Below are 13603 nucleotides of genomic sequence, written 5' to 3' on the forward strand. Positions count from 1 at the left end.
TTCCCGTTCGTAACTTGTGAGTCAGAGATCGACTTAGTTATTTTTTTCTCGGTTTTACACATAGTCTCGTGGTCATTTGCTAAACATTTGTCTTGATATATAACTAATGAATCTTCCGCCGCATTGCGGCGGGTGGTAATTCTAGTTTGGGTATAAACTAATTTAAGTCAAAGGGTCAAAATGGGTTAATTAAAAAAACAAAGAAGTATTCCATGGGTCATTATAGGTTGAGCATTACGGGTTGAGCATTCTGAAGGTATGGGTTCTCTAGGGTTGAGAATTGTGAACGGGTTCTCTCTAGGGTTGGTGAAGAACTGAAGACAACATCAGCGACGCCGGCGTCATCTTCGGTTTCGCCCAGTTTTTCGACTTCAGAGGCGCTACCACAGTCAATCATCATGTTAGTTGAGTTGGGGATTTGAACCCACTTCTTGATTCGTGATTTGAACAATTAATTGATGTTAATTGGATCAAGATTTACGTGATTTGGATGTCGGATTTGAAACGGTTACTTGCTATGGATTCAAACGGGTTGAAACCGCTTGTTTTGGAATCTAATAAGGTGAAGAACTTAACCTTGTTTTGATAAGGATTGTTTATGTTGATTGTTTTGGCTTGAAAAGTTTAATTATGATTCCATTTCGGTTTCTGTGAACTGCAGATGGAAGCCTCGGCCAAACATTTGCCGATCAAGAAAAGGAGGATCGTATTCATGGATTCGTCGCTGTCGCTTAACAACGCTTCATCCTCATAAGGGACTGAAAGTGTTGCGCAAGATGCTAATGCGAAAGCAGACGTGAATTGCCTGCCTGCTACATCGTTGACGGTTGCTGACTTGCATCAAAGTGAGAGTAATGATAGTAAACTGGACGTACACAAGTGTGTGACGTATAGTAGGAAACGTAATGAGCGTGAAAATATAAGTGGCACATCTGTAGCTCTTGGTGCTTTAATAGTGTGAAGTTGGAGAATATGTCTGCTAAGGAAACTACTATCAATATGTTAACAACTGCTGAATCCAGGTTCACATTAAAAAAATATATATTCAGTGCCAATAAGTTTTGATTTAAACGAGCGGCTGTGCATACATGTTAACAGCTGCTGAATCCATGTTCACATCTTTGAGTATCCAGCTGCTGTGTATACATGTTTATGATCTTTTTTATGAATGCTAATAAGTTTTGATTCAAACGAGAAATCAGTGAGGCAACTAAGCATGTAATAACAGTACTTACGGGCCGGTCCGTATGATCACCAAAGTTATATTGTAAAAAAAAAAACGACCCGACCCGACCCGAAACCCGTTCTGACCCGGACCCGTTTCGACCCGAACCAAAACAACCCTCTGACCCGGACCCGTTTCGACCCGAACCAAAACAACCCTTTTTTATAATTGACCCATTTTGACCCGAACCCGCTGTGACCGAAACCCGTTTCGACCCATGACCCGACCCGACCCGACCCGTTTGCCAGGTCTGCGTTCAAGCATATTTTGTGACGTATATAGTCTGAAACAAAACATGCCTTTTTACGTTGTATACCATATTTGTTTTCCCACGTACTATGTTTATACGCCAATATTAAGTTCATGATAACAAAATACCAATTGAAAATATACTTGGTGATTCAAGTAATAATTAATTTGTTTGAAACAGTAGTAAATAGATTCATAAACTGAAGATGAGATTAACACTAAATAGATTCATAATAGAAAATAGACCTTAAAAAGTTATATATGCACATTTATACATAAGGGTCAAGTTATTCTACAAAATCTCCTAATTGTAAGAAGTGTAAAAAGGATTTACAGAGTGATAAGTGTCTAATAACGTAAAATTAAACCAACTACATCATCACCCAAAACCTAAACACTCACCCTACCACCACCCAAAAACCTAACCCCCCCCCCTTCCACCCCACAAGCACCACCCAAAAACCTAACCCCCTCAACCCCCCCCCCCCCCCCCCCAACCCCCAAAAACCTAAAAAAAAAAAAAAAAACCTAAATCCCCACCCCCACACCCTCGGCAATTTTTTTTTTTTTTTTTGGGTGGGTGATGGGGGAGGGGGTGGTGTTTAGGTTTTTGGGTGGTGGTAGATGTTTAAGTTTTTTTTGTAGTAGATTTTTTAGGAGCCATTATACCCTTTTTACAATTATGATAGTTTGTATTTAATCCTAATCCTTATTCATAAAGGATGTGTTTAGTTGTAGAGTTTTAGAATAAAGCAATGGATCTGAAAGGCATTAATGTGTTTGTTTTAGTTGAATGACAAAATCCATAAAGTAAGGGCTTCAGAAATATGACAAAACCTATCTAACGTGGTGGGTTTTAGAAAACCTCTATCACACATCCTACTCCCTTTTCTCCCTCATTTTTATTATTTTTAAATTATATTTAAACTAGGTTATAACCCCGTGTATTACACGGGTCGAATAAATAAATTTTATATACTAAATAATAAAACAATATATCTTTAAAAACCTCCTTTATTACACGTGTTGAATGAATATAATTTTATATATTAAATAATAAAAATTTATATCTATAAGAACCATATTGTATGGGTTGAATAAATATAATTTTATATACCAAATTAAAAAGTTATATCTTTAAAACCATATATATTACATGGGTTGAATAAATATAATATTGTTTACCAAATAATAAAATAACACATCTTTAAAAAACTTCATTTATTACACGGGTTGAATATATGTAATTTTATATACCAAATATTAAAAAAGTTACATTATTAAAAATATGTGTATTACACGGGTTGAATAAATGTAATTTTCTATACTAAATAATAAAATATATATATCCTTGAAAAACCCCGTGTATTGTATGAGTTGAATAAATTTAATTTTATATATCGAATAATAAAAAGTTAATTTAACTCTTTATTTAAAACTTGTAAATGACGAAGTCTCAATAAATTTAACCATGTATTTAAAACTTGTAAATGTAGAAATGATAAATAATATCAGTTAATTTTATTTTAAGTTTCGTAAAATCTATTTGATACCAAACTAAACAAAACGTTTAAATATATAGTTAATATCAAGAGTAAATTACGATTTTGGCCTATGTGATTATATCACTTTTACCCTTTTAGCCAACAAATGAATCTTTTAACATCTGAGCATACAACATCTTTTTTTCTAATCCTTTTGGCCCCAAACACTAACCCCATCCATTTACTTTTAGGGGACAAAAGGGTTAGAAAAAATGGCGTTGGGGACTAAAAGGTTAGAAAAAAAGATGTTAACCGCTCAGAATGTTAAAAAATTCCTTTTTGGGATAAAAGGGTAAAAGTGATATAACCACATGGGCAAAAATCGTAATTTTCTCTAATATCAAATTAGATAACTAAACTTGAATTTGAAGTAAATAGATAAATATAAAAGTAATAATTAAACTAAAAAATATTTAGTAGGAGGATTATCTATATTTAATTAGAAAATATTAAACTAAAATAATAATTATCCATAAGACATGGCCTAATATGATGACAAGTGTCCCAAAAATGGTTTCTTTTATTATATAGTATAGATTCCTCATTTTCTCTCCCTTCCTTTTAATATTTATTCCGTAATCTTTTAAGACTTTGCTTAACGCACGAAATAAAAATATTTGCTAAGATTTCAAACCATTTTCGGTATATGTATTCTTTTATGTATTTAGATTGAACTCATGTCATCAAGTTTCTAGTTCTATGTTTAAATTTCAGCAAATAATAGAACTCACAATAAAATTAAGGTATGAGTTATGAATTAATGGTGTATTATATTTTATATAAAGTTTGTAATATCAAGTTTTTCGGTTTGAGCTTTATGCCTTATAGGGTCAAGTTATTCTACAAAAGCTTTTAATTGTAAGAAGTGTAACAAAAAATTATAGAGTGCCAAATGTCCAATAACCTAAAACTAAACGCACTACATCACCACCAAAAACCTAAACACCCACCCACCCCCACCCCACCCACCACCATCCAAAAACCTAACCCCCCACCACCACCACCACCCAAAAACCGAAACCCCCCACACCACCCGGCAAAAAAAAAAAAAAAAAAAAAAAAAACTATACCTCACCAATCAAACCCCAAAAAACCTAATCCCCCCAGCCCCCAAAAACCTAACCCCCCACCCCCCTCAAAAACCTAAAAAAAACTAAACACCCACCACCACCCAAAAACCCTAAACCCCCACCCCACCCCCTCGGCAAAAAAAAAAAAAAAAAAAAAAAAAATTGGGTGGGTGATGTGGGTGGGGGCGGGGGGGGGGGTTTAGGTTTTTGGTGGTGGTGGATGTTTAAGGTTTTTTTTAGGCCATGTGTAGTCATAAAGCCCTTTGTGGGGCGTTATGCGACACGTGTCGTGCCACGTCAGCAAGGGGCTTTATGGGGCGTTATGCAATTTGAGGCCGTAGTCATAAAGCCCCTACCCATCATTACCTATTTAATAATTTTAAGTTTTATTAATTAATATAAAAAAAACTCTTCTATTTTTTGATTGGTCAAATGAATTAACCAAACAACAATAACGCCGCTAAAAATCTGGCGCCCTCCCCCCATTTTTGAAACATAGCGCCTAGGGGGGTGGTGTTCCGGGCGTTTTTTGGGCGCCATGCTTGGCCAAAGCGCCCCATTACACAAGGGCTTATAGTGAGGTGTTTTTGTGTAGTGGGTTTTTTTAGGTTATTGTACACTTGTCACTCTATAAATCCTTCTTACACTTCTTACAATTAAGATCCTTTGTATTTGATCCTAATCCATGCGTTATAAACTAATGTGAACATAGATCATAGGGTAACTAATTTACGAATAAGGAAGTCACATTTTGAAACAGGTTACTTACTTGAAAATTCAATGCTTCTTCAAGTTCTTTGATGATGACTTCCATAGTCGGACGCCCGGATTGAGTTTCGGCCAAACATTGATATGCAATTTTTAAAAACGATTCTATAGAGTCCTGATTGACACCCCCTTTTAGCATAGAAATGATTTCATCAGCTTCCATTAATTTTGGATCTACCATTCCCTTCAGTGTTCCTTCATTGTAGCGTTGTCGAGCTACTGATGGAAGCCCTTTCTCACCATAGATTTGATCATATGCCAACCTCCCAAACAATATTTCAAACAGAACTACTCCAAAAGAGTAAATATCTGATTCCTTTTTCAACTTCCCAGTGTTCACATATTCTGGATCTAAGTACACTTCTGTACCGGCAACATTGTTGGTAATAAGGGTGGTACCTTGTTGATTTGTACACTGTAACTTCGAAAGCCCAAAGTCGGCTATCTTTGCCATCCAAGTATCATCCAATAAGATGTTTGCACTTTTTATATCTCGATGTATTATCATGGGTTTGTCACTTATATGGGTGTGAAGATAATTTAATCCATGTGCTATATTTAGGCATATTTGTAAACGTTGAGCCCAAACAAGATTAGTCACGTTATCCATGTTACCCAAATAATCATCAAGACTTCCATTAGCAACATACTCGTAAACGAGAATCAACTCACGTCCTTCGTCACAAAATCCTAAAAGTGGGACAATGTTCGGATGCTTACAATTACTAAGTGTTCTAATTTCTGCAACAAACCCGTTTTCTCCTTGTCTGTCTACTCTACTATAGAGGCGCTTGATAGCCACAGAACTATATTTCTTATGCAATTCACCTTTACTCTTTCCTTCAATTTCCAAAGCATTTATACCATCAAAATGGTCAAGTTTTGCTTTGTACACCATACCATATCCACCTGACCCAATGCAGTAGGTTTCAGAAAAATATCCAGTGGCCAACTCTATGTCACTCAATCTTAGTCTCAAGTGATCCAAGCTTTTCCCCTACAATATTACGTGTTAGAGAAAAGCAGGCAGGTGCACTTTAACATTACAATACCCATAAAAAGGGATGCCCCGAATTTAACATTACGGATTAGAAGACAAGTAGAGAAATGCATGATATATTTGCTAGTAAGGATGAGAATGCAATATTGCCATGTCTTTATCATTTCATTGATATGTTCCTTTTGAAGATAAAGCTCAAAATAACTTCTAACCTTTTCAAGTCTTTTTAGGTTTAAAGTATATGTGATGTTTATATTAGGAGGGTAAGGATAGTGTAAAAATGGCCTAAAGTGTGAGAAGTGTGAAAAGTGTATTATAACACTATATATAATATTATATAACACCATATAAACACCGTATAACAATATGTAACACCATATAATACCATATAACAAATATAACACTATACATCTATCATAGACATGCTATCAGACAAACTATATTGTTATATTTGTTACATAGTGTTATATGGTATTATATGGTGTTACATATTGTTATACCGTGTTTATATGGTGTTATATAGTATTATATATAGTGTTATAATACACTTCTCACACTTTGAGCACTTTTTACAGGATCCTCTACCTATATTAGGAAATACAAAGAAGAGTTAAAAATAATATTGTATACATAAAAGTAACTTCGATTAAATATTTTGTTTGTACTTTGTAGTATTGGTCTAAGGTAACTATTATTTGCTGCAATCACTTGAATCAAACTGAAAAAAGTTATCTTACCTTCAAATGGTTGGATGTTGTACCTTCAACGGCCACAAGTGTTGTTTGTTCCTTCATTTTGAATAATCCCAACAATGAGAATTAAATTAATAGAAGATAGTTATTACAAAAAAAAAAATGATGAAAGGTAAAAAAAGGAATTCAAAATTAGATTGATGGTCTTACATGTTTGCGTTGAAGTTCCAATGCTCTCTCAAGTCTTGTGCGTATCGTATTCATGTCGGGACGCTGTGATCGCTTCTCCTTTATGCAACAATATGCAATTTCAGCGAACATGTTCAATGATTGCACGTTCATTTGTTTCTGAAGATCAGGATCTATCAAATTATCAAGTTCTCTCTCTTCATAATGTGCTCTTGCCATTCGAGCAAAATACCAATTATCATCGTCTTGAATATATGCTTCTCTCCCAAACAAGACTTCAAACAACACAACGCCAAAGGAGAAAATGTCTGACTTATGATTCAAACCTCTTGTGTCTTCAAATGCCGGGTCCATATAATGCAATGAGCCATTGTACTTGCTGGTAAGGTGAAGATGATGTTTTCTAACTTCAACAGCAAATGCAAAACCATGTAACTTGGGTTCCCAGTTGTGATCTAGTAAAATTTTGGAGCTTTTAATGTTACCATGTATGAAATAATGATTTTCTGCTGCATCATAATGAAGGTAACTCAATGCATGTGCGACCCCGGCACATATAAGCAATCTATGCATCCAAGTGAGTGTTGGACTACCAAGATGTTTGTGTAGACTTTCATTGGCCTCATATTTGTTGATGATGAATCTATCATCTTCCCCAGCAGCCAACTTATATATAGAAACGATATTTTTGTGTTTGAGATCTTTAAGAAGCACTAACTCGTTGAAAAGAAAGCTGAATTCCTTACATTTCCTAGCAACAATATTGATTAAATCCCCAGAATGCAAGAGTTTCCCTTTGTGAACATCATAATATGTACCACGTTTGAGGAGATTATCATCAGCGAAGTTGTTGGTGGCTAATGCTATGTCTTCTATTGGGATTAGTAAGGATTCAACATATTCATTATAGTCCATCTCTTGGGTAGATGAAGACATGATGCTTGTGTTGACCAAAGTAAACACCGGCACCAAAAAATTTAACAAGCTAGCAGGTGAATTGAAGTTAAAAGAGTAAGAAAAGGGGTGGGGGGTTCGGGTAAGACAAAAGGATTATGGCAGCTGGCGATTATCACAACCATTCTTAATAGACATTAATTAATATTCTGCAGAGTGAAAACGCGTATGAACTGGTCAAAAAAGATACAAACCAAAAACAGAAAAGGATCAAGAAAAACACAAAAAATGAAATCAACACCTATGGTGAGCCAGTGACACGACCACCAAAACACAAGCAGAAAAGGATCAAGAAAAACAAAGAAACAATATTTTGATTTTGAATACAAACTATGAAACTTGGATTTTAACTCCAAAAGACCAACAGATCGTGATTGCAAACCGGAAGAAATACAAAATGAAAATTGACTTCACGACCAAGACGGAGATGCGATGGCGCGGTTACCGTCGCTGGGAATCTAACGATTTTTGGTTAGAGAGATAAAGAGTTTAATTTGTAGGCTCTTCCGAGAGGGTCACAAGGTTTGGCGCTTTTCTTTCTTGGTTTAAATAGGCATTGAATAATTATTGATGCCCATCGTTTTTTCCAATGGGTCCTAGGTTCGATTCTCACAAGAGAGATTTTTCCTAAATTTATTGGGTTATTGGTGTATAGACATTATGCCTAGTGGAGATGAATATGATCAGGTGATATCGCTGGTAGCACGATGATATTTCAGTGATCCGTCAGTAATCTAAATTTACCGTTAAAAAAATAATTGTTGATATATATTGATTTAATTATCCAACTCCACTGGGCAACAATTTGATATATAGGTATAGCATCTTGCTACTCGCCCTGACCCTATATTGTTTGATGAAGTAAATAAAAGTCGTTGCCTTTTAAAAAATAAAAGAAGAAGAAAACCATTGAATAATAGGAATGAGATCAAATACAAACACTTATGTTTACAAGGGGAGGAGGGGTGGTCACTAGTGATAGATTTCTATCACTCTCACTATCCAATCAAATCATGTCATGTCATCACCCAATATTCTATCACTAGTGATAGAAATGTAAGGGTGTGGTATCACTAGTGATGGAATTCTATCACTCCCAATTTTTTTAATTTTCATTTTAAAATTATAAATTAACAACAAAACACTAAAATATAAATTTCATTAAACTTAAAAAATAAATTACATAGCAAAATATTAATTTTTTATTTTAAATTATGATGACCGAGCCACAAAATAAATTACATACCAAAAGCCCAGTGAAAAAATAAATTACATACCAAAAGCCCAAAAAGCCCAGTGAAAGGTTCGTCACAGAGAAGGTTTCTCAAATGAGAGAAGGGTTCGTCAAGGCCAATTAAGGTTCGTCAAGAAAGAAGCCAAACATTCAAACTTTTCAACGCGTGAAGGTTTCAACGGGTTGAAAATATAACTATCTAATACTAATAAAAAGGTCTCCTTAATACCACATGACATTCTTTCATAATAAAGGATTTTATCAAAATACCATGTGGCAATTTATTATCCTACATCCACCATAATAAATAACAATAATAACTAAATTAATATAAAGACCATTCTCCACCTTAATAAATAATTTTTTATGCATCATCTCACTCAAAATAATTTGATATACCTTGATGCTTGAGTCACTAAATTATACTATATGATATATAGATAAAAATATAAGAATTACTTTATCTCTTGAATATACCGACTTTACATATTAAAGATCAAGATTATCTTCACCTCTATGACATACGATAAAGGGTCATTATATTTTTTTAATACGTCTGTATTTAATATGAATATCCTTTAAAATCAAAAGTCTTTTAATCGTAGGTTTATTATTATCTATTACGAAACTATTATTATTTTGTTATTATTATTAATATCCCTGATTTAATTATTTATACATTATTATATTTACTTTATTTGATAATATAACACCTCATTAAGATTAATCACATATCTAGATTAACCACATATATTTTAAAACAAAATGATTTAAAATATTAATTATTGATAAAGATGATAAAGTAACAAATCTACTAATAAAAAAGTCACCTTAATGCCATATGTCACTCTAATTTAACTTTAAATAAATATCAAATCTTATTTACTTTTAATATAAGAATCCAATTATTGTCACGAGTCACTCCCTCCTTCAACTTTACAGTTTAGACATACATTTTATTTAAAAATATTTTTTTAATCCTTATCCTTACTAATATAATAAATTCAATTTCGATATGTTAATAACTGTTAGGGATGGATTTTATATACCTAAGGATCACGGAACCTCAAGTGCAGCCAGGATCACGGATACTCAATTCTGTTTGAATTAAGGATCCTCAGAAGACGTTGCAGGTTTAAGGATCCAGGATCCTCATTATTATCCTAACACTAACGGTTGTTTCCACTATATTTGAACTTGTTTTACAGGGATATTAGCATGGGACTTGGTCTTGCCGAGATTCTTGGGGAATATGCTCTATTATTCTACACGTGCATAGCTTGAATGGCCGTTAAGGAAGTCGTGGGTAGCTAGCACAATTTGCGGATTGTTTGTTGTTTAGTTTATTTCCATTTTTAAAAGGGGATAACGAGCTTGATAGTTAGAACAATTAGCAAACACACACACTCAAAAACTCTCTGCAACTTATTGGCGATTACACACATTTTGCACACTAGTGATCCTTGTAACAAGCTTGTTATCATCTCGAATTGTAACCTTTACTTGTTTAATATAGTTGGTGATCGTTAGTTTTCATCACCCGAGGTTTTTTGTGCCGGAGATCATACCTTGATCAAGGGCTTTTTCCTCGTATAAATCCTTGTGTCTCTTGTTCATTTCCTTTACAAACTGTCCGTACATTCATTCATTCATTTAAGCATCACATCTCACAAAATAAGATTTGATTGCATTATCCTAGTCTGATTTTTGACCAAAACAATAACCATATTAGAATGCACTATTTAATTAATTTTATAGATATATACAATGTATTTTATTAAATATTATCGTAAAATAAAAAAAATACAATAATTAGATCTATTTTACGAAACCATCCTTATATTAATACTAATCGGACACACCCAATAATTAGATTATACTATTATTACATTTTTAACTATGTGATCAGGATTATAAAGAAGTATGATTTACAAAAAAAAAAAAAAAAAAAATACGTGTGTAATACACGGGTTTGTAACACTTATAAATTAAAATATTATTCAATCACATTATTATTAGATAATATAATAATTTAGAAGACTTTGTTTTATGTTTCGCTGCTATAAGTTGGTTTTACTTGTCTATCAACTTTTTTTTATCTAAAATTATGTAATACAATACGCATAAATTAAATAAATTAAGCAAAACAGATCTTTAATGTATTATAGCTTAATTGTATTTTTCTTTTTTAAAAGGAATATTCCTAAAATGTTCCTTTAACTTTCCAATCTCACAAATATCCAAATAAGGGCGGTGACGCCCATACACTAAGGTTAATCAACGGTGTTCTGAATACGATGAGATTGTTCCACGAGTCCAAAGCCCCAATACTTGTTATAACGTTGGAGCCCAATGACTCCCACGGTGTTTCTATGAAAGATGTCATGAGCATGTCCAATTGTTGGCTTGATTTCTTGCTTTGTTAAACTACAGTCAGCACCAGTTTTGATTTCTATCTCACATTCGGTAATTGGAATTCGAAACTTCAAAATATATAGTTAAAAATGGCAAAGCGTGTTCAGTTGTTGCCTTGTAATACCTATTCTGCTACCCAATCCTCTAAACAATTACGATTGCGAGGCGGCGGGAGGGAGGATGGTGATTATTTTGGTGTAATTGAATTTACTTTGTTGACGAAAGTGTACCATAATATACATCATATAGGTGATTATTTTGGTAGCCACTCGTATTCATCCCTTTGGTCAAAATATCTCAAGCTAACGAATTCTACACAAATCAATGGTCTTGTATAATTATTTTCGAATTTTATCCGATTGAGAAAATTCAAGTAAATCATCGAATGTTTCTATCCGAAAGTAATTCACGACTCTTAGATTAGTTTGGTTTTGTTCGAAGTCACCATGGAAGTATAAGGCTTAAGTCACTCGCTCCACACTTTTATATGTTTCGTTTTAACTGGATTCTTCAGCTATGTTGTAAATTATGAAAAAAATAATCCAACTTTACATGTGGTAGGTATATTAGGAAGCCATGTTTAAAAATGAAAATTATTCGCATGTTGTCACATTACTATTAGATAAGATAATAATTTAGAAGACTTTGTTTTTATATTTGATGCCATAAGTTGGTTTTACTTGTCCATCAACTTTTTTTTTTCTAAAATTCTGTAATACAATACACATCAATTAAATAAATTAAGCAATAAAAATCTTTAATGTAATACAACTTAATTGTATTTTTCTTTTCTAAAAGGAATATTCTCAAAATGTTCCTTTGACTTTCCAATCTCACAAATATCCAAATAAGGGTGATTTCCATGATGTATCCTCTTTTGGTATTATTAGGACTTAGGATGGTTTATTATGTGCCAGTTTGTAACGTTATGTTGTCCGATTCCTAAAACATCCCCTGTTTGATTCATGTTTCTCTGTTTTTTTGCCTATGGCATTATAGCCTAGTGGCATCTTAGGAGTGAGATAAGGCTTAGATACCAGTAGGTCCTGAGTTTGATTCCCATAAGAAGGGGTTTTCCCATACTTATTGGGTTTCCTCCTGAATTGATGTATAACATTATAGCCTAATGGGTATGGATATGATCGGGTGGTTTCGCTGATGATACGGTGATACTCCAGTGGTCCTTCATTGATCCAAAATATATTAGATTACATTTCTGCTGATTATGTAATAGTTTGTGAAACGGTCAAACGAATGTGTTTAGACCCATTCGTTTGAAGTGGCCAAACGAAGGGGTTATTCGTTTGATCGTGTGCGTTTGCAAGTGACCTTCCACATGAAGTTGGATTTCCATGGGAAGGTGGTACCCTTAGGTCATTTGCAAGCTTTGAAGGTTTTAGATTTGGGGGAGAGACCACCACTTGGTCTCTCCCGGTTCCCCAGGATGTATCCTCTTTTGGTATTGTTAGGATGGCTTATTATGTGCCGGTTTGTAACGTTTTTTTTGTCTGATTCTCAAAACATCCCATGTTCGATTCTCACAAGAAAGGGTTTTTCCAGATTTATTAGATTTCTCCTGAATTCGTGTATAACATTATAGCCTAATGGAGATGGATATGATCAGGTGGTTCCGTTGATGACACAATAATACTCCAGTGGTCTTTCATGGATTCAAAATTTCCCGTTAAAAAAATTCAGGATAGAATTTAGCTACGATTTTAAAGCAAAATATAATTAAAAAATATAACGAGAAGTTATTGGCCCTAAAAATTAACTGGTTGAGAGAAATTATTTTTTCTGATAATTAAATACGTATTAATCCCTTTGGTCAAAATCACGTATCATTGTTTTTTCGTAATTACATCCAGAGTTTTATCCGATCAAGAAATTCAAGTAATTAAACTATCAAATTCTTTCTATCCGAAAGTAATTCATCACTCTTAATTACTTTGGTTTTTTTAACGGCGTACTGTTATAATATTGCTAACCGGATTAGTAGGTAGTATCACCAAATTAGTAATAAATCTCGCTTGTTCCACACTTTTATATATTAAGGGGTTGTTTGTTTAGCTTTTAATGAGGCTCTTAATGGTTCAAACCTCTTAATGGTTCGGCACTTAATAGTTGTTTGTTTCGCGAGCAGATGTTTGAATAGTTCAGACATTTGCCTTTGGATGGTTAAACATTATACTGGGTCGGAAGGGTTTAGACCTCTAATCTGAATTGGCCAGACATTTGCCTCTGAACGGTTAAACATTATACT

The 13603-nt window shown here is 33.7% G+C and overlaps 1 protein-coding gene and 1 long non-coding RNA gene across 2 annotated transcripts; one reads left to right on the plus strand and one right to left on the minus strand.

Annotated features, from left to right (window-relative positions):
* Window positions 1–228: 228 nt before the first annotated feature.
* Window positions 229–1191, plus strand: LOC110891334. The gene is made up of 2 exons (XR_002565240.2): window positions 229–562; window positions 662–1191. It is a non-coding gene; the product is annotated as an uncharacterized LOC110891334 (long non-coding RNA).
* A 3621-nt stretch (window positions 1192–4812) lies between these two features.
* Window positions 4813–7652, minus strand: LOC110888925 (probable LRR receptor-like serine/threonine-protein kinase At5g48740). Its single transcript, XM_022136421.2, has 3 exons — window positions 6759–7652; window positions 6594–6644; window positions 4813–5853 (listed from the first exon to the last, which is right to left on the minus strand). The coding sequence occupies exons 1-3, from the start codon at window positions 7650–7652 to the stop codon at window positions 4813–4815; spliced, it is 1986 nt and encodes a 661-aa protein (XP_021992113.2).
* Between the last annotated feature and the right edge of the window lie 5951 nt (window positions 7653–13603).

Source organism: Helianthus annuus, chromosome 11, assembly GCF_002127325.2.
Source record: "Helianthus annuus cultivar XRQ/B chromosome 11, HanXRQr2.0-SUNRISE, whole genome shotgun sequence".
NCBI classification, from domain to species: Eukaryota; Viridiplantae; Streptophyta; class Magnoliopsida; order Asterales; family Asteraceae; genus Helianthus; species Helianthus annuus.

Excerpts from the sequence above, each read along its gene's own strand:
- LOC110888925 (XM_022136421.2), bottom strand. The coding sequence starts at position 7,652 with ATGGACTATAATGAATATGTTGAATCCTTACTAATCCCAATAGAAGAC. Across the intron at positions 6,645-6,758 it reads TGGAACTTCAACGCAAACAT|GAACAAACAACACTTGTGGC; the intron begins GTAAGACCATCA and ends TTCAAAATGAAG. Across the intron at positions 5,854-6,593 it reads CAACATCCAACCATTTGAAG|GGGAAAAGCTTGGATCACTT; the intron begins GTAAGATAACTT and ends GTAATATTGTAG.